Here is a 24,875-nt window from a genome sequence, read left to right as displayed (position 1 = left end):
AATAGAGTACATAGAGAGAGTTAACTGGCCAGTTTATTCAATACACCAAACTAAAATTATCAGTCACATTCAACGGTCTTACCTTCATGAAGTCTATATTTGTAGATTTAACTTTATACTCTGTATAACACAAAACAAGTCAGTAGCCTCAGAAGTGTCTGCATTAGGTTTAGCAAGGTGAACTCAATAAACAAGATACTGATTGTAACTAGAGTAAGTAATGTTCTTTTGATTCAACTACTTACAACATGATACATGGTCATACATAATGCCTACAAATGTCTGTTGGGGCCTTTTCCTTTTTTTTTTTATTACAAGTTGAAATTGTTAAAAAAAATGTTGCAAAATGGAAACCTTCCTCAAAACATAAAACTAGATCTAAACTTTTGGAAATCAGGTCATCTTTTACTTTGCTGTGACAGAAATTTTGACTGAAAATAAATGTGTGTGAAAAGAGAGACAGTTAATGTTAACTAACATCACATTCTGGGCCTGGAGTGTTTTTTGTGATTTTGGAATCATTAAAAGTGAATTTGAACTCGATAATTTTGCTGTTGATTAGAACATTTCTTCTGTATTTCCCTCAGTTCATCAGCACCTCTGCCTCCTGTGAACCTTCGTGCTGCACCATTTTGTCAGTAAATCAGTGTGTAGTGATGTCTCGCATGGCAAAGACAATGGATTGAAACTGTTCTGCTCTGAAAATCTGCTCTGAGTCATACTGTGTGTGTGTGTGTGTGTGTGTGTGTGTGTGTGTGTGTGTTTATGTGTTGTTCTCCCTCCCTGCCTGGGGGTGGTGTTGTTTCCTGTGTTTCAGGTCCGGCAGGGGATTGGAGGATGGCCTGATGGAGCCTCTGTTCTTCTTCCCGGCTCCCGATGTGACCGTAGCTTTGTTGTAAATCCAGTCCGATATATATTTTTAAAGTGTTTTCTGTTTACTACCCTTTGATTGATGTTTGGCCTAGTCCTGATTAGTTGTAGGGAAGAGAAGCCTTTTTGTTTTTTCGAGCCTTTCCTCCTGTTGTTGGTTAGGTGGGCAGGTAAGATCCCTGTATTTTCTCTTCATCTCTTTCTGAAGTAGGGACGTTAGTTTGCTATCATAGATTGTTTTGTTTGCTATTTTGACTGTGCTCTTCCTGACATTTTGGTTTGCAAAGGATTTGTAAAAATAAATAATTCGTTGGACTGCAAAAATCTACGTGGCACTGGTTACACTTGAGAGTGGGGAAAGAGGAAAGCCATTTATGTTAGGCTGGGTGGAACATCAACACGTCAAAGACAACCTGTGCTGTAATATATTTATCAACATGTTATTGCAATGTACATGTTACAAGGAGAACTGAAAGCTAGCATTGAAACAAGGAGAAGGATGCCAGTTAGGTAAACCACTGTGTATTTACTTAAGCAAGCTGAGCACAGAAGAACAGCTGAAAATGACATTGACAAGGTTTACTGACTCTCAGTGAGAAATTAGTGAAGTTAATGTAAAATCATATCAAGTTCTTGAGCTCAAGGGTACAGGCCTACAATCACTGCCCTGCAGAAATCATAGTAAGTCCAGTCGCTGTGGTAACTGGCAGCTGACAACGGACCAACGCATGAAAAGAAAACCGAAAATAATTGACCTGAGACTAAACCAAACAATTTTACTTTTTAAAATCAGTCACTGAAATTTTGTCTAATTGGAGATAGAAGGATTTAGCAGAACAATTACAGTTATTGTAAGTACTGGTGTGCACTGTGTGATAGTGACTCAAGAAGTTTCACAACACCAAATCATAACAAGTATCTGCAGAATTTACATGGAAAAGTTACATTACCACATATCCTGGAGAACGTGTCTGCTGCTCTGTCTTGGTAGGAATACTGAGATATAAAAAGCAATACAGCCTCCGCAGAGAACCAAACACAAAACCCAGATGTGCTTCTTATCGTAACATTGAATTTCCATATAAGGCATGAATTTGTTATAAACATTTTTTTGGTCTTTGCACTCAGTTATCTAAAAAGCAATGTGCACTTGTCCACACTCAGGGTTAGATGGAGCGTTATTTACAGCGTTGTATCTGCCAACCTTTTTATCACATCAGAAGATTTTGAGAAGATTTTTAGCTAAAAAAAAAAAAGACCCCATCATTTAGGATACTTTGCCATTCAGTTTGCTGATGTGTTCACCTTCTTTTGGTACAGATACGCCACCAAGGACAGAACATCACTAACTGGCTTCTCACTCAAGTCAATTATGAGTTCTCAAATGCCAGATAAAATGGAAAGCAGGGATTAAAAAGAAATATTCAAAGACAGTAACAGGGTTCAGAATTATCAAATTTTAAACTGTTAAGCATAACATAACTCATTCAACACATATATAATATTATTCCATTTTCCCTTCCCCAAGATTGTTCAGTAGCCAAAGAAAATAGGCGTAGAAAAGGGGAAATCCTTTTCCATTGACCCCTTTTGAGTTCCTCTCTGTATATGAAAATCAACTTCATCTTTGAAAGGCAAAGGTCTAAGGTATATGTAATGACATCAGCTCTCAGAGGTTCCAATCGACATAGCCTGCCAACGTTTGAGAGTCTCTTCAATCAGTCGCTCAGGTAACCAAAAGCAGGGCAGTCACTGCAAAACGTAAACCTCCACGCATCAGCTGTTCTCCCAAAAAATGACTAATAAAAATGTGACCACAGGAAAAGCCAAGTCTGCCCTCAGAGTCGGGTGTTAATCCAGAGGATGTGGGTCCAAAAAGCCAACATGGTGGGACCTCCTCTGCTCAGTTTGGGTTCGCCCCTGAAGCAGCAACTCAGTTTGTAGTATCACTCCTGAACTTGAATTTTCTTAGAAGCGAGATAGCTAGCTGCACAGCTGGACCAGCTCAGGTTCGGGAGAAGCATTGGGAAGCTTGGAGTTGAAGATCTGCAGAGCGTCCTTGATGCGAACCACCTCGCCGGCCGACATCTTGAGCCGGTGGCGCAACAGGCAGGAAAACAGGTCTAGTGGCTGCGGTGCTGGTGGAGAAAGTCGGTTAATCCGATCTCTCATCTCCAACAACATCAGGAAGGCAGCATCCTGTGTACCCTGCGTGTAGGGGTAGTCCAGCTGGAGAATCAGATCCTTGATGCCCTCAGGGTCAAAGTGCAGGCTGTATCCAAACACCTTCAGCGTGTTGATCTTCATGTACCCCAGGTTGGACGTCTGGTCATCCAAGTCCAACGGTTCATAGAAGAGAGTTTCATTCACTGTTGGATCATCTGTGACAATGCGGCTTCGCAGGTAGATGTGAACCGTTTCAAAGAAGGACTTCCATGTGCTGCCCAGAGACAGTGTCCAGTTGTAACACTGTGCCGTGACAACGGCATCCAGTCGAGTTCTCTCCCAGTCAGGGAAGTCAGGCTGGTTCACGGGCATGAACCAGCTCTCTGAGTGACTCCCACCAAAAGGATTCACGTAAATCGCAGGCACGGGCTCCAGCGTAGAATTCTTAGTCGAGCATATCTGGAAAGAAATGCCCATCAGCATGTGAATGAGATTGGACTTATTTTTGTTGCTCTTGAGTGTCAACAACATCCTCTTCCTCCAGGCAGGATTGAACCAGCTTCCCAGGCGGACATCATTGCTGATGTAGATGGCATGGACCTCTATTCTGCTGTCCAGTCGCTGAAGCAGGTACTTCACCTGAAGAGAGATAAATACAGACCCACAGGTAAGATTACAATACAGTATTTCTCATGTCCTGCACATTTTGATATAATACTTTTTTTTTTCTGTCTTCGGAGTCAAGCTAAGATTGCTTTTCATATTTAATGAAAGCTATAAAAATTATTTTACGACTTTTTTAATGTCTGAGAATAAACTGTGTGGAAGTAATAAACATTTTTCTTCAGGACTTAATAAAAATCAGAAAAGAGAAATGTAATGAAATGTATTAAATCCATATTTGTTTGCTTCAACCTTGCTTTGGAAGAAGCTTCTTTCACGCACAATGCACACACAGTAAAATGTATTCTGTGTTTGCCTCACTGAACTCGCTCTGTTGTGTACATTGTACGCATCTGGCTTTTATTATTAACTTGTGCTCAGTATGAGTCTGAGCTGTGAAATAATAATAGAAAGGGATAACTACTGTAAATACTTTTGATTTATAGGCTCAATTTAAAAAGCCATATTTCATGTTGGTCTTTGTCAGAGAATGCGAAACTTTTGCAGTATTCTAGCATCCATGTTCAACTAGAGTACAAACAGTTATTAAACTTTTTCCCATGATCTTTAGGGTAATTAGGTAATGCATCATGTGGACCACAGAGCTTTGAGGACCAATGGAATACAGATATGAAAAACTTTGGGAACCTCAGCATCAGGCATGTCCAGGTCCAAGTTCAGATAGTGGTCCAGGGATGCGGCAATACTCGGGTGGCAGGAGCCAAGATGGAGGAAGTTGCCATGGTGACAGGCTCCACAGCGGGTCGCATTATCAGTGGCACAGGAGGAGCAGGAGGTGGGTGAGGTGCCCACGATGCAGGGAATGACTTCCTGGCAGGTGGGCTGCTCCACAGGGCAGCTACAGCTCTTCGACTCCTCAGAGAAGGAGCCCAGCACTCCATGCTCATTGCAGTACAGCAGAGACTGGGCCCTGTTCAGCCAATACCCAGTGGACCTGTGGAGGAGACAGAAAAAAACAATAATGCAGCTATGTATCAGGTCAAATACTAATACATGTAGGTAACAAGTAACGTAACACCACTGAAACACAGTGTTTAAAGTCTGATAGAGTCCAGACCACTGTGTGCAGTTGAGTGTGGACACAGACTTATGCATGTAGCTTCAGGTGGGTCAAACATGTATAAGCGTATATGAATAACAAATATTGTTGTGGAGTACATACATTGTATATATTTTATAATAAAACTACTTATGATTTAAGACTTTAGGGAACACTGTACAGGAGATCAGGAAGAAAAGAAAGTCATTTCTAAGTGCGATGCATCAATTTACAGTGATTGGAAAGTTAATGAGACCTTATTATTTTGTGGCATTGGAGAAAATCAGGTTAGACAGTTTAGGTTGAGAAATTAATCAGAATTTATTGATTTAATTTTCTTCAATCTTGGATGCTGACTTTTAAAATGATAAACAAATCAAACAAAGAAATAAAGTGAATTATAAATGGACAAAGAGGTTCCAATTATTTAGATGGAGACACGATATCCCTGCTAAAATGAACAACCAGCTGTTCAGTCAGCTAGGGTTGGAGCTGCGGGTGGAGCTTATCACAGCCTGACACGAGTTGATGGCAGCCATGCCAGACAGCGTCTTACACAGTTTATTGTTGGATAGCCGGTCGGATGCCATGGGTTAAACATTTAGTTTCAACTACAATGGACTGGCTGCAGCTTTAAGTGGTGGACGGTGCCTCAGGAGGCTCCACAAACAAACAGAGGGACCCTCTGAATTGGCTGAATTCTCTTTAGCTATTGACAGTGCATGTTCTACCTCCACGTTGTAAATGAAGAGTTGATTGTTTTTCCATTTTGGCAGCAACCATGCATCTCCATGTAAAATAATAATAAGCTTCCCTGTGTTTCTTCATTGATCTAGCCTTTCAGTATTGGCATGTCTGTGCTGCTGACAGCTGGAAAACACTGAAAGGCAATTCACCTCTACATATTTTGTGTCTGTAGTGTGATTTCATTTTAATGTCATGTAAAATTCACATCTTAACATTTTGACAAAGTGAACACATACACATGATAGACATATATAACATATATGTGTTCTGTAGGAATCTCTGACTTCAGAGCTATATAGCAGATATAACACTTCTCAACTATTATTATTATTGACTGGTGCTGCTACCATTACTTATATCATCTAATCTAAAGTATAACTCTGTATTTTCATTTTAACATCAGTTTGACACAGTTTAAATATGGCAGTTGCCTCCCTTCTTCTTCTGGAGGTTTCTTCCAGTTTTCAAGTCCAAAGAGTTTGCTCATTTTGGAAACTTCTGGGTTTCTCCATAATTGTGTTAGATCTTACCTAACTATGAGATCATATATGTTGTGATTTGTTGCTATACAAATAAAAATGAATGAAACTATGTTTCACTTGTGTTTTATCTGCTTTTATCTTTGCATTTTATATAAGCCTGAGTGTCACATCTCCTGTGTTTTTAGTCCTCCTATACAAAAGAGAGTATTCATTTCTATTGTGGACTAAGTTTTCTTATGTTTGGAATTGTGTTTTAGGTGTTGCTCCCTGTGTCCCACTCTGTTCCTTTCTGTGTCCCACTCTGTCACTCTCTGTGTTCCTCTCAGTGTTCCTCAGTGTTCATCTGTTTCCTGTTTTATTTTGTAGTCTCTCTTCCTTGTGTGTTTTCCCCCTGTCATCAGGTTCACCTGTCTGTCCTGTGTCACCTGTCTCTAGTTTCTCATTAGTACAGTGTGTATTTAAGTCTTTGTGCTTCCCTCTGTCTTTGTCAGTTCGTTGTTTTGTCCATGTCCCTGTGTCGTTTCACCACTTGTCGTTGTTTCCAGTAAGTCTGTAGTGTTTCCTTGTGTCTCCCCTGTTTTTGCCTAAGAGCATTTTGAGTTTACTGTTGATTATTCATTAAAGGACACTTGTTGTTGGAAACCTTTTGTTCTGCCTTTTGGGTCCACCTGCTCCCTAACCCTTGCCTCACAAAACACTGAGATTTGTTCCCAACTCAAATATTTTTTGCAGCTTAAAGTGACAATGTTGTATATAAGTATTTTCTCTTTCACTTGAACAGCTGAGGAAATCTCTCCTTTTAAAATATTCTCATAGTTAAAAGGTTATATTTAAGGGTGGGTGTTCAAGGACTTGAAAACAAAGTCAGCCCAAAACTGCTGCATTCTTTTTTATGCATCCTATTTTCATGGGTGAAAATCAAATTTACAGCCTGCTTCAAATATAAATGGGATTATTTACCGATGGAAATTTGACACCATTTTATAGAGTGGCTGTTTGGTTTGACTGCAATAGAGATGAAACTGCAGAAATACATAAATTACCATCCACTTTGGTGCAGCAACAGCAACAACAGCAACAAGTTCAGATTAAAAATTGGCTCTGCAGAGATTCTATCCCAGGGCTACGTTCAAGAATCCTCACACTACATTACCCAAATACTCCAACAAGTCCCTTCACCTCCCCAGGCCTGTGTAAATGGACCAAAATGAATGCTGATAAAAACAAATTGGTTTGTGCAGAAGAAAGTTTTCATAGCTGAGCAGCCCCTGATAACTCGCTGTAGCTGGTGTGCAGGGGGTTAAGCTTCTGACTGACGGGTGAGACACAGAGAGAGAGCAAAGTGACACAGAGGTAGCTGAGGGCGAGAAATAAAGACCGAAAGCGCAGGAGAGTGCAAGAAGGGGGAAGATGGAGTGATGGGAAGAGGAAGAGGACTGTCAGGGAAATTAAAGTACTCTGTAAACAAGTGCCGAGCTGTCAGTCCAGGGAAGGACTTGATTACAGCGTGCCACAATAGCACGTCCCTCACCCCACAATGGCCTCCACCACCAGTAACAAGAGCCTTCATCTCCCTGTTCTCTCTCTATATCACCATCATGTCATCCCATCTCTAATCTGTTTACCACATTCTGGAGCATTTCCTTCCCCATTGGTGAAGGTAAAATCTGAACTTAGAGCTCAGTCTGTAAGCTGTGATTGATATTTGCAGTGGACAGCTCGGATGAAACATTTTCTATCTCTTCTTAATAAGTCTGGTCAACCTGGGGGGTTTGTCTGAACGATCACGTTACGGTTTCTTGAGACTAAATAAATGTTTTTGTTTGTGTTAAAAGAAACATAACTGTGGCCTGGCCCACTTTGGATGTGTGAGTGGTGGAACATCTCGCTTTTCACATCAGTGCCCATATTATCCACTTAATGCAGAAACAGTAACACTAACCATTAACTAGTTGCTTATTAGCATGGATATAAGAGGCACATTGGCTCTTTATTAGTCATTATAAAGCACTTATTAATGCTTTTTTCTTAATGACCTTATTCTGCAACTACTCCCTTGATTAACAGTTTTCCCTTAATAACCTCCTAATTACTGCCTATTGATGGTAGGTAAGGACGTTGTTGTACATGAATTACAATCAAGTGCTTGCATATGTTCACTTTGTGTGTTCCCTTATATAAAGTGTTACCGCAGAAACACTGCTTTAATGTGAGATGCAACCTTAGCTCACACAAACAGTGCAGCTATCTTTTAGAGTCAGGGTCTCTTCTATATTCTCAGTGAGCCACATGCGGTTTACAACAATATAGACAGTGAAAATGATGTGCATAAATATTTGCAACACTTCCTTTACCTGTTTCTAAATAAAATCACTCTAGTGTTTCTGTTGACTGACTCCATTCATTAGTTATAACAAGGTTTGTATTGTATTGACAGGAAGATGCATGGCTTCATCCTGTAGAGTCCTGGCATTTAGTTGTATACCAACACCTACTTTATTCAAGGAAATACAGTTGTAATAGCAGAAGCCCATTTTCTGCATTAATGTTTTACAATCGATACTCATTGTTTATACACATATTTAAGTGAGCAAACACAATAATATCTTCTTTCAATGTGATAACTAATGAATCAAACAAAGTAAACCTAAATAAAGCTGAACTGAAATGTATTTCATTTAGGCTTGATACATAATTCCTTTTGGTTGATCTGATGTTTTTAATAACAGGTAGAGAGAAACTGACTGAAAACCTTCCTTGGCCCATTAACGTGCCCTTTTCAGATGGTCCCTCACCTTCATGATTTGAACATGTCTGTGCATATCACGTAGAAACTCAGCTGCTCACGTGTTGACCGAGACCAGACATGGATCACACATTACACTGAGTTTCAAGTCTATGCGCTCGGCTGCCTGTCTGCTTCACGATTGATTTTAAAATCCTTTTATTGCTTTATAAAGCTCTTAATGGTCTGGGTCCTTCCTTTTTATCAGATGCTTTTACCCTGTGAACCTCCCAGAAGCCTCAGGTCTTCTGGTAGTGGCCTTTTAATTACATCCAAAGTCAGAACAAAAACCCGCAGAGAGGCATCTTTTTATTGCTATGGTCCACGACTCTGACACAGTCTCCCTGACGACCTGAGGGCGGCAGGGGATATTTTCAAAAGCAAACCAAAGACCTACTTTTTTAGTCTGGCTGTAATTTAATAAAAAAATGTTTTATTGCATCTCATTTAATTTCCCACTTTTATTTCTGGCTATATTTATACTTCAAAAGATCATCAGACTTTTGTGTTTTATTATTTTATCTGTGATTTTATCTTTATATACTTTCTCATTTCTTTTTGGACTTCCTCTTAAAGTGTCATGGCGTTATTTATGATAGTGTTTTGCCCTGTGAGTGTGTGTGTGTTTAACTGTTGTCTTTTAAGGTGTCCTGAGCCACTCTCCACTCTTCCTCCTCCCCCACCCTCACGTGTCATTCTGTGATCAGGATGAAATTTAGCTAATGTGGTTCAAACAGTTTTTCATAAAAAAAAAAAAATCTTCATCATCATTTCTCTTTAACTCAGTTGTTGTTACGCCACATCACTGACAATACATCAGGGTAAGTTGTGGGTCATTGATACAAGTGTGCATGGTACATGCAGGATACAGCTGAGGTAACTCGTCGTATTGCTTTGTCATGATGTCTTCTCATTTTTTACACATCAAGATAATTGTTTGGTGTGTTGACAGCAGAGACAAGCTAAAGCTGAAACAGCTGAATTCACAGTGCAAGTGTGGAGCCTTGTGTTTCCCACCGTCTTGTATATATACAGTATATATATAACTTTTGTTAAATGTGAAGCTGGGCTCTTTCCAGACAGTAGCTGTGGGCTTTTCCTAGCGTGCCCCACTTAAGGCAAACTGTTAGAGAGCCTGCAGCTGTGGAGAATCCACACAGAGCAGCCAGCTAAACTTCCAGTAATGACTAATTACGCCTCCTTCATTGGTTTGTTTTCTGTCAGTGTGTCCCAGTGGGCTACCTCTCTCGGGGCAGGCTGATGCGAGGTTGCTTGGGGCAGCGTTTGCTCAGGGTGAACAGTTTCCTGATGATCTTCTGAGCCTTTCCCAGGACCAGGGCTGTGCTGGACTCCAGCTGGGCGTAGCGCTTCTGCAGGGACAAGTCAGCCGACCAGAGCTTGGCAATCATGGACACGTTCATGAACCGGTCGGTGGGCAGGCGCTTCAGGAAGGCTTTGAACTCATCTGCAGGGAGTTTAATAGGCATAGGGAGAGGGACAGTGGAGAAAGAGGAGAAAAAAGAACAAAATTAGATGCTATCAAGTAATTTAAATGTTAACTATGCCCTTTTGAGCATTGCAAACTTATTCACCACATGCTATTTTATCCCTGGTGGCACGCGTGGATAATGACTGAGGAACTGGGGGAGTTTCATGTGTAATTAGAATAGAGACAAAAAGCTGTTATGTTCAAATGAATTGCAATCGCAAAGAAAACACCTGTGCCTCAATCTGCCGTTATACTCACCTCACCATTAGAAGCTCATCATATTCGCATTGGCGTCATTTGCAACATTGCTACTTAGCCACTCTCGCCATCTGACAATTGACGCCGTGGTGTCACGTATACAGATGCTCATTTTCATTTATATTGTAATTCTTTCTTTTACAAGGCCAAATAAGTTATGTGGAAAACCATAATCACAAGTTAAAGAGACCAATAAAAGCATGTTGTAAAACGCTTCTCTCCTTTTCCTCTCCTCAGTGCATGCACGCACTCAAGCACCTTTCACATCCTCGCATACGCTCCTCTCGCTTTCTGTCTGAATACTACAGCCTCACTTCCTCACATCATTATCATCATCATCTTCATTCTCACACTGCTGTTCAGTAATGATGGCTGCTCATTATATTGCAGTTAACGGTTTTATAAATGTTTTCTGTGGAACATACAGTTGTCCTGTCTGTTTCCGCTTCTATATGCACTGATACACCCCATCGCTGTCGCTATATTGTTATTTCATCGATGGTGTAAATCAGCGGTTGTAATGGAATTATAACTACATCCTAACATCAACAATTTCACAGGATTCAATAATTTGATAATTACTCACTATTAATTGTAATTGTACAATGAATGGTTAATTATTCGTGATGATGACAATGAATGAGACAGATTTGATAGGCTTAATTTATAATTTCAGCTGTTCCATTTAATGCCAACATTAATAAAACCATGTCAAGGCCCTTAAAGCATTGGAATCTGAAAGAATCTTCTGTGGTATTCACTTTAAGTATGGACATAACGTTTTTTTAAGTTCAATACGTTTTGTCAGAGAAAAATAAACTGTTAAATCTGTGTGTGTTTTGTTAAAAACACAAAAAGTCAGACAATAATATCTCAGCATGTTCGATTCTTTGCCAGTTGAAGTCAAACTGTTTGCTTGTAAGTAAGATATTGATAATTACACTAAAAATAGTTAAAGATAAAAATTAAAGTTATATTTCCATAAAGTAAGGAGAGTTGCATGAAACATATAGAGGAAATGTGCCTTTAAAGTCACATCACATGAGGTGGTCATATCGTAAAACCTGTATTTACTGGAAAAGTCTTATAGTCAGCCGCCGACTTGTCCAACAGTTCATTGAGATTAAAACATTTCTTCATATTTAGTGTCTCTTGGGATTGAACAGCTACACAACCACAGAAGCCACTCTGTTTATCAGGAGTAGCTGCACACTTACAAGTGGAGCGACCCTTCTTAGGATGATGTAAGAATGCTGCCAAGTTAAAATAATGGATGTTGGGTTTCTGTCCGTACCCATTCTGCTGACTGTTTGCATAGTGCCGGATGTTACATTTCCTATGCTTGTTCCTGATGCCTGTAGCCTCTAGCATTTTGTCATTAGACTGTTCCTGCCTGGCAAATGTCCACATCTTCAGACTCCATGCAGGGTTTCTGTTACAAATGTGCACCACTTTGAGATGAAGCAGATCAGGGTATTTGAGAAAGCTCCTTAACTCCAGAGCCAAACTTATCATGTGTTTGTTTTCACGCGCACCGCCCACTCCATCTATAATATATACATACAATATAACCTATATATCTTTCAGTGGCCTAAATTATGAGATATTTTACCTCGTGATGTACCTGGATTCTCTTTATATAATGAGATCACACAATCATGTGAGAGTCCATCTTGCCAGGCTTAAAATTTTGAGTTTGTGGTCGAACTAAATTGACCAATCAGTGCAACTACTCTGCTACGAGTACGATGACAGTCTGTGGTGAGGAAAGTGACAGGCAATATGATTTTTTTCAAATAAGGTCGTTACAGACAGAGGTCTCATCCACTGCCTGTCCTTTTCCAGGCAGTTTCCAAGGACAACTTCCCTGGCGGTTCTGCGTAACAAACCATCAGGTAATAAGATTCTCTCATGTCAGTAGCCACAGATACACTGGGATTCAATTCTTTCTCATGTCCCCATTCATTAGAATGGAAGAGTGCTTTCTACAGCCTGCTTTGACAGCCATGTAAGGGTGAGGTTGAACACAGTGGGGTAAGTTGTGGGTCATTGTCGCTCCTACAGCTGCCCCTCCTACAGGGTGGCAAGAGAGCCGGATGAACGTTTCACCTTTAGAACTGAATTGTGGCTGTAACAGAAACTTGGAAATATTTAAGTATTGGCATCAGCATTATCTCTTTTTATAAGAAGATGCTTGTTTTTTTACTTCAAAGAAGAGTTAAGGTACAGCACAATAAATCAATGAATAACTGATTGAGTATTGATTGATTAAAAAACACATTGTGTCATATGTTAGCTATTTTAAAAGGGACAGAATTTTTCTTTCAACTCAAGCATGCTGTTGGTCATTTCACCCATATGCTTAACTACAGGTGAAAGGAAACATTCTGCTGTAATGATTGTAGATGTCGTTCGCCCAAAGTGCAGGTGGAGCAGCTCCAAAGTTTAAGGCTGAAGCATAGACTGTATATGAAAATGGACGACATGTCTCCACTCCCTCCTGCTATCCAGCAATGAAGCCAAATTATCCAGAGCGCTGCATTTGGAGCCAGAGTCTGTGCACTAGAATGGGGGACAGAGCCGCAGTATCAAGGCCCAATCAGAGTCAAGTCAGCTGTCAATCACCATTTTGATAGCATCCATTAAATACAAATGTAATACCTGAACATATATCAGTGTGAGACTGACTGGAATGGCAGAAATCGTCTCTGAGAAAATAAACGATTTGAAGTACTTTGGCTTTTGGTTTGGTCCACTTCTCATCCACTAACATAGAGGTAGGTTAATGACCTATACTGCTGCCAGCCACCAGGGGGTGATTGTGATGCTTGAGGGCTTCACTTTTGGGGGGAGGCCCTAGTTGGGGCTAGCCCATGGATTAGTTTTAGTCCATGGGCTGAAACCAAGGCTGTAGCAGTATATTGAACTGAACAAGAATAAGGTTTATATATGAATTAAATCAACTTTTTGTAACTTGACACTTGGTAAAAGGATGCTGGCGTAATTTCTGCTTTATCAAAAAACACATAGAACAACAGAGTCTAGCTTTTATGTCATTACACTTCGGGCATCTTGTGCCTGCACCAGGCTTTTCTTTGTTTCTGACTGAATCAGGATGAACAACAATAAGAAAAGGACACTTAAGAATAATTTAAACATATGGTTATTGTTTTGCCGCTTTGCATACTTTCAGCACTAGCTTTCAATACAAGTGTAAACTCCCTGGAATTATCAAAAGAGCCACGAGCTATAATTCAAGAAGACGTGCCTGGCTTTACTTGCCTCACGCTATTATGAATACAATTTCAGAAACAGACGAGTTTTCCCTGATGGGTACTTTAGTCAGAACAGTTCCTCTTTTGTTGTACCAGACACGTGGAGATGTGTTACTACCCCAGCCAAAATGAGGAGAGAAACTCAAATAGTGTGGTTATCATTTCACACAAGTGTGTATGTGTAACAGTGAAAAAGACAAGAAACTATATAATACATTACACTGAGAATACTGTTGGCACAGAAGACACAGCTTGTACACTGCGTCGGGTTCACCAGGAGCGCTCCGTTGTGAAGATCATTTTAGATCCATTATGAACCAATGGGCAAATATTATGCCAGTGTGAACCCTCTGGGAAACTTAAACCTATTATTTATTTTCCTTCCAAAGCCTGCTCAGGGAGACCTTTTAGGATTGTTGGTCTGCTGGAGAATGGTATTCCCTTGTGCTGTTGTTGGCAGAGAGACAGCAAGGAGGCCTGTAGCCAAGCCGACCTGAGCTGAGCCCAACTGACAAGACTGGAGCCTATTACAGCGCTCAGTGATCCCAGATGACACAATGGTCCGTCTCTCTCCATCCTTCTCTTCCTGTGTCTGCTGCTTTCTCTCTGTGTGATCTTTTTCTTCTGGACTAGTGAGTCGGGGGTTGTCTCGTACGCTCTCTCTCGGGTTTTGTGTGTCTCCATGTGTTCCTGTCTGTCTTTTTCTGCATCTCTGGTTACTCCCACCTCCCTCATCTCCTTCTCTCGTCTCCTGTCTTTACTGACACGAGGCTGAATTAGAAGGGCAACATTAACTTTGTTATCACTCCGTTTGCTCAGCCGGTCTGTTTTTAGAGATTGTTTCACCACTACTGTTGTTCACTGAAGCATTAAAGGCTACACAGAGCTGAATGTGCAAAGGACAAAAAAGACAGAGTGCATGAGACACAAATGGAGATCAAAATGTCTCATATTGATATGCATGATTTTTTTTTAATCTCAGCTGTTTTTACAGACAAACTATGCTTTGAATGTAGCACTGATACGACTAAACCTCACGTCCAGTCTCACCTGGGACAGGATAAAAGTGGGACTGGGGGGAACTGTTTCTGAAAACTGGAAGATAAACAAGTCGTTTTTTATGTTTCTCATTTTGGAATAAATAACTGATTTACACCCTGTCCACACTAATGTCCACAGTATTTAGCAAAACAAACTTTTATTTTTATTATTTTAAGCCTCTCGTCCACATGCAGATTTTTAAGTCACTAAAACAAACACAGATTTTCAAAAATTATTTTCTCTGTCTCTGTCTGGAGCTTTTTGGAAATGACATTACAGCTCACGTTGCACATGCCCACTGTTGTTTTGTGTAATAAGCATGTGTCAGAACCAACAACAACTATCTGGAGGTTCCATACTGGTTTCTTCGTTTGGTTTGCACTGGTAGGTCTAATTACAATTTAACAGCTAAAATCAACATCACTGTGCTACATTAACATTCACTGCCTCTCACAATATTACTTGAACCACTGTGTTTTTCTCTGAAATATCACAAATCATTGATCTAGACTTTATCTCCACCTTTGTGTCTGTGTCTTTAAGTGTCTGTTATCATTTTTGTGTTCTCGTCTGGATAAAAACATTTTCAAAAACAAAACAGAGATTTCTTTTAAAAAACAAAGGGCAAAATATGAGATATTTAAAAAAAAAGATAAATAGACAAGCCTCAGACAACCAGTCACAACTGTTATACAAAGGAAGGGGATAATGAATTTAGGAAGATTGGCGTCCTGACAGTGAAGATAAATACATTCATGACAGTACTGAGGTTGAAAGTTGTCACAAAGTTTAAGAGTGGGACACATTTAATTTTTAAACATTTCTAGACTGATTTCAGTATGGTTGTCAACATCTATTCACTATTTTATTGTGAGATCTGTATTATTCAGCTTTAATTCATCTATAATTTTTACTGACTACTGAATTAACTATCAGCTGTTTCTCTTTGCTATGAATCTATGAATCTATAGATAACTATCACTGGATGACTGAAGGCTTCCCTGAAGATCTGGATCTATAAAGACTGTCTGTGTGTTCAGATTTGGCTCCGTGAAAACTTGGAGAAGTAGAACAAATGGTGATGTAATCAGGTGCTGAGGGGTTTAAAAATATCTTAATTGCATCCATGAGTTCCGTGTCACAGCCTGTTCTGCTGACCACATTGAAATTCAACAGGACAAACTACAATAACTCACTCTCTGGTGTTTTTAGAGCAGCTTTGTGCACCTGTCTCTTTCCCCTCACACAGTATCTCTGCATAATATCTCTCCATCTGCACCTCTCCAACTGTAAACCTCTGGTTTTGTGGAAAATATTGAGGGAATCAAGTATTTATTATCAAGACCAGGTGCATCAGTGACAGTGTGCAGATGAGCTACTAGATAACTGCTGTATTGTTATCCCCATGTGTGAGCTATTGCAAAATGGCGTATTCCATTCTTCTATTCTGGTGGTGATGTGCAGAGCTACTCCTTTGGTAGAATATATCGAGACCCTTTTTACACCTGTTATCAAAATGTGTTTTTCTGTGATTGAATTGTAATGGGACAGTGCTTGACCACTTGCAGGCCCATCCTCAGTGTTATTCAGTCGGCCGAATCCCCTTCAGAAATGGTCAGAGATGCATTTTGAACACATTGCAGCAAGCAGCTGTTGACCAGCCAACCACACAAAGCAGTCCTCTCCTCAGTCCTCACATTATTCAAGACAACTGTTAAATCGGGGGCCAATGTAAGAGCTAACAGAATAATGCAGTGTCACAGATGGCTAACATGTCAGTTATTCTCCATCTGAATTTTTCGGAACTGTGCAAACAAGGAGGCTTATGACATGAGCATGACCGAGTAATGAGATATTAATACCAAGTGTAAATGTAATCATCTTAAAATCATATCTAGATACTATAACAGAGAATTAGGGCAACCTGAAAGGGAAAAAAGAGATTTCAAGAATAAAGACATGAATAATACTACAAGAATAAAGTCATAATATTGTGAGAATACAGTCACCATATTACCAGAATAAAGTCACAAGGTATTTAAGGAAGACTTTTACACAGGTTGGTTCGATTTGGAGATTTTCATGATTCAGATTTGTTTTGTTAACTAATGTTTCCACCTGTGTCTGCTTATTCTAATCAAGTCATATAGTGCTTAAATGAGGTGAAATGTTTAAGTCAAATAGAAACTGTACACATTTACGCAGCAGTTTTCCTAAGATCAATCTTACATGATATCTTTGGAAACTTTGGGGAAAAAGTTTTGGAAACTGTTTTGGACAATTCAACAACTTAAATTTGGATGGTGGGGTCAGCTGTACCTTCTATTTCTATAAATACCACAGCTTCTGTCTGACAGACTCTAATATGGCTACCTAGAAGGACCATTATCCCATAAAAGAGCCCTCTATTAACAGATTTTGCTCATTACAGTACAGGAAATGAACAGAAGACAAAGACATCTAAATAAGACTAGGTTTATTCCCAGGTGTGCTGCATGGATATCCAATCTTAAGACGTTTGATTTATATTACACACTCATATAAGACAGTGGCCTTTTCAAAGCGTTCAGACATTTTGGACAAAGCTGCAAATTGAGAAAGCTAAGAAGTGTATATTTCCTGTTAAGCCCCGTTCACGCTAGACTACTTTCAAATTTGTCAGATGACTGTGCAGTTCACACCACGTGTTGTGATCTTGCAGTCGTGAGTTCATACTACACAACTGGCTGGCGGCGGAGGATCCGAAGAGGAAACCCCGAAAACACACGTGAGAAGAGACACAGTGAGTCTGAGTGAACCTGATGACACATCAAGCTGGATGAGAAGTGAAGGGGCTTGAGGGGACATCAGTGGTAAAGAATATAGAGCAGCTTGGACCCGCCTTTTACTGTCAAATGCATCCAGGGCCGAAAGACAAAACTAATTGAGCCAAACCCAAACCGAAGCAGACTGTCCAAACCAGACTCGAGCATTATGCCATTAATATAAGTTTAACTGAGTTTGTGTTTTGGATTATTGCCTGACTTCCCTCAAAGTACATGTGCAGAGTAAAATAATCAGCGGTCACCTCATCACTTTAATAGGCCCTGCAACCCAACTGGCTGGAGTTGGTGCAGACTGACTTAATTTCCAACCCCCTGGACTTGTTGATGAACCAGCCTGCTGGAAATCTACAACATCGAGTCTCTCTTTTCACATCTTTGAAGAGTTCACACCCAATAGTAATGCGTGTAATGGGTGAATTCACCTAAGAGCCTTGTTATTTCCAGGTGTGTTGCACACAGTGGCACATTTATGTTTTCTCCCTCATACCCAACTGCCTCACCTTAGAGTTCTTTATTCTTTCATTTCATTTTCCTATAGTCCCGCTCTCACTCTGTCTTCAACACTCCTTAAGCATCACTTCAGCCCAGCCTCTCTCTCTCTCTGGCTCTCGCTCCCTTCTCACACACTCTCGGTAGTAATCATTGGCACTGCCATCATGCAGGAGGAATTTGTCCGTCTGTTTTCCTCCCTTTTCCTGACATTTATGACTCCATGTTCCAAATTTATGGACAATTTGGCTCACTCAAAATCCCACCGATAAAGACGCCGGAGGGGGGTTGTTTTCATGATGGCTGACCGCGTCGGGCCCGATATCCCCATCCCTGGGCTGAGTTAGTGATTCATGACATCATCAGGCAGAGATGACAGCTAAGTGACTGGCTGGCAAAGGCCTGTTCTCAACCCCTACAAGGACACATGATTATAAAAAAGCCAGAGCCAGGATTTGAAGAGCACAAACAGCCATATACAGTACACTGGCTCTATGTTGACAATGTCAGTCAGTTGACATTTGTAGGTTTGTGTGAGACATGTTGACAATGATTTGATGGATTCACATAAAAAAATGGTACTGACATGTCCAATATAGGTCAAAGAGTAGAACTTCATCTCAATTTGAATCTGAAGGCATTGTCTGGTCAATAAATTCTGCAATACTTTGGTTAATGTCCTGAATAATTCGAACCACATCCTGCTTATAGTCACCATGAGAGCAAAGATTCCAGAAACCATCAGTGCCTAAACCAATTATGAAATCATAAAACTAAATATTTGACACGACAAAACGTTTCATTTGGAGGACTGTCGTTGGCAGTTACACGAAAAACACAAATCCTCCATTAAATGTAGATTGTGAACAAATTAACTACTATAGACTGATCAAGATCCTCTTTTTCACTGACTACTTTTTATTTTCACATTATGCAAATAGAGCTATGTTGAGTGGGATAATGAATCAGTTATACTTTATACAAACGCTATTTTCTCCCTCTGTGGTTCTCATGCAGCATGAACCCTGGGAGTCAGAAGGTCTGGTTGATGTGGATTAGGTAGAGCAAATTATGTCAGGTACAGCGTGGGATAAATTCCATGTTATTCCAAATGAAATAATCTTTACCGTCCTCTGTGGTGCTTCTTTGGTTTTCTGACTGATGTTTCTACTCAAGATTACTACTGCAGTACGTGGTCTAAAGATGCCTGTCTGGAATGGGTTGTTTATTTGGCCTGTGGTTTCTGTCTGAAACTGCCAAAGCGCCCTGGAGAAATTGAACTGAGGTGAGCAAACCTGAGTCTGCAGAACCCTGCTGCCACGCCCCAGCTTCTGCACAAAGAGCGGTTCACTCGCTTTTATCAAAGTTCAGTGAAGCTCGACTTAGTTTGCAGAACCCAGAATTGGAGGATCAATTGTCCTGAACACACCCGTTGTCATTAAAGCGTTGTGTCCCTTACATAGATGAGTCCCAGCCACTGCTGCTACAGAGCGCTGGTCTTAATATTAAACACATCACATGTCCAAAATCAACAGTGTTCTTCCTTTGGCCCTTAACAATACACATGACACGTGTGAAGATGAACAGTTCTCAGGGTTGACAGACAGTCATATTGTACGAATGCCTTTTCATGCTGCAGGATATATAACTTCACGGATCGTTGTCACTCTGACATTATCCTCCAATTGTTTGCATCTTTTGTTTGAAGTGTAAATTTCTTCTGCAGTTTCAGTTACATACAGCCTACTTTGTGACGCTGTGCATAATTACAAGCACATGTACATCAATCAGCTCCAACCTCTGTATATACTCGCTGTCACTGCATCTCTGTCACAGCTGGAATTAGAATCGATGGGTTTTGAGCTACCTGTCATATGTAGCAGCGAACACTGGTGTCTGGAACATCTTCTTTTTCTTAAGATGTCTTCTTTTTCCCTGTGCAGTGCCCCTGCCTGTCAGTTATATCTAAGTGAAGATTCTCTCATTAAATCCCACATGATTTCTCGCAACAACAACTTCAATAATCATCCTTCTCCCTCTGTGCTTTTAATTCAGTTACAAACATGACAGAAAATGAGGTTGGAGTTGGGATGTCTTCCGGCGTATGCAGCAGCGCTATTCCTCTTTTCTTCTGCACTGACGCTGGCTGAGAGAGACGGGGTGGAAAACAGTGGGTCCAGAGCTGTCGAGCAGAGCTCAGCTGCTATCTCCATTACTTCAAAGTGTCTGTAACACATTGAAGATGCCATCCAGCACGCATCGCTGAGACTGCTCACACAATACTTAGGAGGGAGGATTTTATGTCTGGCGATCTCCATGGATCGTCTGTAGTAAAAACTACTCTGATGTACTTTTTTTTAAGGAAGATCCGTCACTGCTCAGTGTGTTGATTAAAAAAAGTGCCTCAATGAAAACACTTTATTTACCTCCAACATAACTTTTGATCGTATATATACAGGAAATGGTAATGCAAATAAAGCACCAAAACACAGGGGAGAGCAGTAGTCATCACTGTTAATGGGAAGAAAGAGAAAAACTTGCATTCCCAGGGCAGAAAGCACTAACTTTAGTTTATTGCAGACCCTATGACACATACAGTGTGTGCATAATCTAAATGTTCATTTGGCTGTCCATGCTCTGATAGTGCTCTGATACATTACCAGCTATGATAAGTGTCTCAAGTGCCTACTGTTGCATATTTGTTGCAAGAAGTGGTGTCAGAAATGTAGAGAGGAAAACTGAGCAGAAAACTGGTCTCAGTGAGTGATTCATTATGATACGCTCTAATTACATTTGCTTCTTAGCAAAGTAAGCCTTTTGTTTTCTGAATAGCCTGTAATCCCCTAAAGTCTTTTTTTTTTTCCCAGACACGTCTTCCATAAGTAGAAAATCCTTCAAAAAGACAAGAGCACATCTCTGTACTTAACTTCAGCTGAAGTCACATACTCAACCCTGAGAAGAGTAATTAAAGTTGCATTCATCTCTGCACATAAAGGGCTGAAGGCTTTGGGAATCTGACAAACACAATACAGCTGTGTTTTATCATGTACACTTAAAAGTGAACATATATGATCCTCATAAAGTATATGTTATTACACATTCAGTGATACAGAAAGTGACTTGTGTGGGAATTATGAAACCAATTCTTCAAGTCAAATCTGATTTTAATTTAATGAAGTTTAATGTCATTCATTAATTAACAAGTCATTAAATTTACTTTGGTTTATATTTGTTTCAGGTCAAATGCTTATTTACAGTGAAGAACCGGCCTGATTCAATGTTTTTTTCATCAGTCATAGATCAAGCACTGACCTGAATTTGAGAATCATATTTTTAGAACACCACCACACTCCGAATGGGAAATACAGGCAGTTGCATTTACATGGAGAACACTAAAGGACGTTGATAGGGCTGTCGGAGGAAAGCAGCGGGGGGGAAAGCTTACACTTCCTACAGAACAGCCATATTTACTAAAGATACCAGGATGTGCATGGGTGGGCGGTCTACACAAGAAAAGCTCACAACTGTTCCCCCAGAGATTTGCATCCAGTCTCACACCAAGATATACACAATGCACTTTTTTTTTATTTAACCAACCCAAATTTTCCCTCACTTTAATCAAGAGGTGTGAGTGATTAATAAAAAAACCTTTGTGCTGCTAGATCCGATATTTGGTAGGAAAACACACGTTGTATGTGAACCTTTTTACTGATTTTCCAACTCGCCGAATACAAAACAGACAGGGTTGCACGTTGTTATGGGGAATTTATGTTTATATGATGAGCAAACTTGAAAAGAGAAAAAGAGAAAAATCATCATCTTGGAGAGAAACAGATTTAATCTTAGGAAAAACTGCTTACTTTTGGATCAATTACATCAAAACACCAGTGTATGTTGAAATTCTACTTCTGTGACACAATCAAAAATATAATTTGCTTACTAGAAACTGAACATTATCCTGTTAAAGGTTTTTATTTTGCTGCCAACAGCATAATCAGTGGATCCAAATGTTGTGATGTGAACAAAATCTCTCGTCTCTCTGCTGGTAAAAGTATATTCACTTTTAGTCAGGTTTCTTTTTGATTGTCACTTTTAATATTTCAGAGGTATGCTGCAATTACAACTCAAAATGCTACAAATTCCACTTCAGGAAAAGTCAGGGTGCAAGCCTTGTTATTATTTTGTCTTCAGTCATCAGATTGGTGGCTAAAAGGAAGATCAATTTGGGTATGTAAGTCTGGCTTTGCTGCGTCAATTTTGATTCTCTATTTTAACTTTCCATAATGAGTCCAACAAGGTCGTTGTAGTGCAATACAGTATTTCTCTAAATGTCTGTGTGGAGGACTTACAATTTCAGCAGTTCAAAAAGAAACCCAAAAGCAGACAGCAATGTTCCTTCAAGCAAAAACTCTTGCCACCAGGATGTGTAATTGAAATATGCTTAGCTGAGATAACCTTTTCCAACCCTGCAAGCTATTCTGCTGTGTCAGTCCCCCTGATGAGCAGACAGGACACCGCGTACCAACAGCTCTCATTCAAATTCTTCACCTGAGTCTCTAAGCTCCAGCTTTCAGTGGAATACAAATTTACCAAATGACAGACCAATTCCCTCCATGCCAGGCTTTGCTGCAGGGGACGCCCGGGTTTTCAAGGTGTGGGAATTGTAACCTAGTGCTATTAAAACCTCCAAAATTGCACTGGCATGAGTGAAAGTGAAGGGTATTTCTGTTAAGCCCAACATGGTAACTCATACATAAATCCAAACATAGCCACAGATTTACAGCGAACATCTTATTCATACTTGCTGGCGTTCCTTTTCACAGCCATTGTGAGAAATGGGTGGCATTTCTGTCTGGGAGGCCAATATCCGCAAAGGCATAACGTGTCAGGGAAGAAATACAACTGGGAGTGCGCTTATTGGACTCTTGTGGGTGATTGTAACGTGAAAATAAAAAAAAAAACTCAGTATCGTACCTTCAGCCTCCGCCAAGTCACACAGAATCAATCTTAATTATTAGCACCATTTTGCTTCTCATTCAAGGTTGGTGTGAAGCCTATATCTCCTGTGTTTTGACTTGTCGGGCCAATAGAGACTTAGAAATAAGGCTTTCACACCTCTGCCCTAGAGGTGTGAAAGCCAGAGAGACTATGACACAGCCAGCATGACATTGTTGTGTTTGTAGAATCCTCTACCAGGCTGAATATGGCAGTTCTTTGTTGAGGATTGGCTGATTTGTACATATGGCGGTGCACATGTTGACAAAGTGAACACAAAGCTTGACGGACGTGTCCCGGGATGTAATTAAAAGAGCCTGACAGCCTGTATATAGAGAACATTAAAGATCCTCACTGACTGAGAGGCTTATTTCACAATCTCTGGAAAAGGAAAGAAAGTCTAAAAAGCAATCTACTTGACTGAAGTACAGAAACTAATCACATGCCAGTAACATGAACAAACACACATGTTCAAATACAATACAACGCATTCTTTCACGTCAGTATTAGATAATATGAGATGCTATTGTTCCCCCAGTGTTTTCTCCTCTCCACAGGTGTGTGCCATCTCCCTCTGATGACTCTGCAGCCAGGGACAGCTCACAACATCGCCTGCAGCTCATCCATTATCATCTGCAGTAAATCTACCCCGGTCGTGCTCCCAGCGATCACCAGTTCGTCCTCGAAACAACTGTGGTAGTTATTTGTTCTCGGCCGCTCTGTTTAGTCAAATCAGAGTTTTGCCCCCGTGTTATTACACCCCATAGTCACAGTGCTTCTCCTTCAGGTATCAGTCCTCCTGCCAATCAGTCGCTCTGCAGTTCCTCGCCTCATCCTCGTGCCACCTTTGTTGATCAGACAATAAACTCCACTGAACGTTGCATTCTGACTCGTTCTGTGTTCTGTCTCTGTGCTGGGGTCTCGACAATTCCTGAACACAACTGCCGTGCAAGTGTTAACAGTGTTGGATGATACGTGGTGTTATCATTTTCTCATTTTCTGTTTCATATCAAAATTCAGCGAGCGTGAGACATGTCAACCGTTAAACATTCCAAATGTTACATACATAGGCTGTCAACCATAACCTGATGTGACGGATGGTTCGTTTCACACAACCATCAGGGAAGATGTCATTGGAAACTGAAAAAGGGCAGATGCTTTAAAAAAAGAAATGCTTGACAGGTGATCAGATGAACCAGTCGTCTTTCACATTAGACAAAGTCAAGTCAGGAGAAGAGCCAAAACATATCTTCCGTTGAGAAAAGCCTTCAGAGCCGTTCTTTGCTCGACTTTCAGGGAAAACACTCTCTGTTCTGACATAAATGATGACATAGTATTCCTTTTCACTATTGTCATGCCTTACTGTGCACTCACATGCTCTTCGCAAGGTAGTTTCCAAAGTTTGGAAGTAATCGTTCAGACTTTGGTTTGATCATGTACTTAGAAAAAATTAGACGCTCTTAGAAATGTGTTGTATTGATGTGTTTGGAGCGTTTAAACAGCAGCTTGACAACTCTTTCCAATATTTGGATTATAATGAAGTGCAAAGAAAAAGGTGTGACAGGCATATAAATCATTTGAATTGTACGAGTTCATCATAAAAACATGTATTTAAAAAGTGGTGTTCGGCTCTTGTGAGAGATGCACAGAAATTCTTTAAGACAAATGTGTAACATTTGAGTTCACATTAAAAAGTACTTTAAAGTGCCGACAACTCGTGTACCTAAAAT

The 24,875-nt window shown here is 40.2% G+C and overlaps 1 protein-coding gene across 1 annotated transcript in view; it reads right to left on the bottom strand.

Moving 5' to 3' along the window:
- Positions 1 to 1,284: 1,284 nt before the first annotated feature.
- The window catches only part of brinp2 (bone morphogenetic protein/retinoic acid inducible neural-specific 2), a 203,675-nt gene continuing 180,084 nt past the window's right edge, over positions 1,285 to 24,875 (bottom strand). The window contains exons 7-9 of the mRNA XM_020099489.2: positions 10,016 to 10,238; positions 4,348 to 4,654; positions 1,285 to 3,675 (exon numbers count right to left, since the gene is read on the bottom strand). Of these exons, the coding sequence (XP_019955048.2) occupies positions 2,854 to 3,675; positions 4,348 to 4,654; positions 10,016 to 10,238 (1,352 nt within the window). The 3' untranslated portion in view covers positions 1,285 to 2,853. The remainder of the gene's footprint in view (positions 3,676 to 4,347; positions 4,655 to 10,015; positions 10,239 to 24,875) is intronic.

This window comes from Paralichthys olivaceus, chromosome 16 (genome assembly GCF_024713975.1).
Source record: "Paralichthys olivaceus isolate ysfri-2021 chromosome 16, ASM2471397v2, whole genome shotgun sequence".
Taxonomy (NCBI): domain Eukaryota; kingdom Metazoa; phylum Chordata; class Actinopteri; order Pleuronectiformes; family Paralichthyidae; genus Paralichthys; species Paralichthys olivaceus.
The sequence above is the reverse complement of the archived record's forward strand: the minus strand, read 5'-3'. Positions and strand labels throughout refer to the sequence as shown.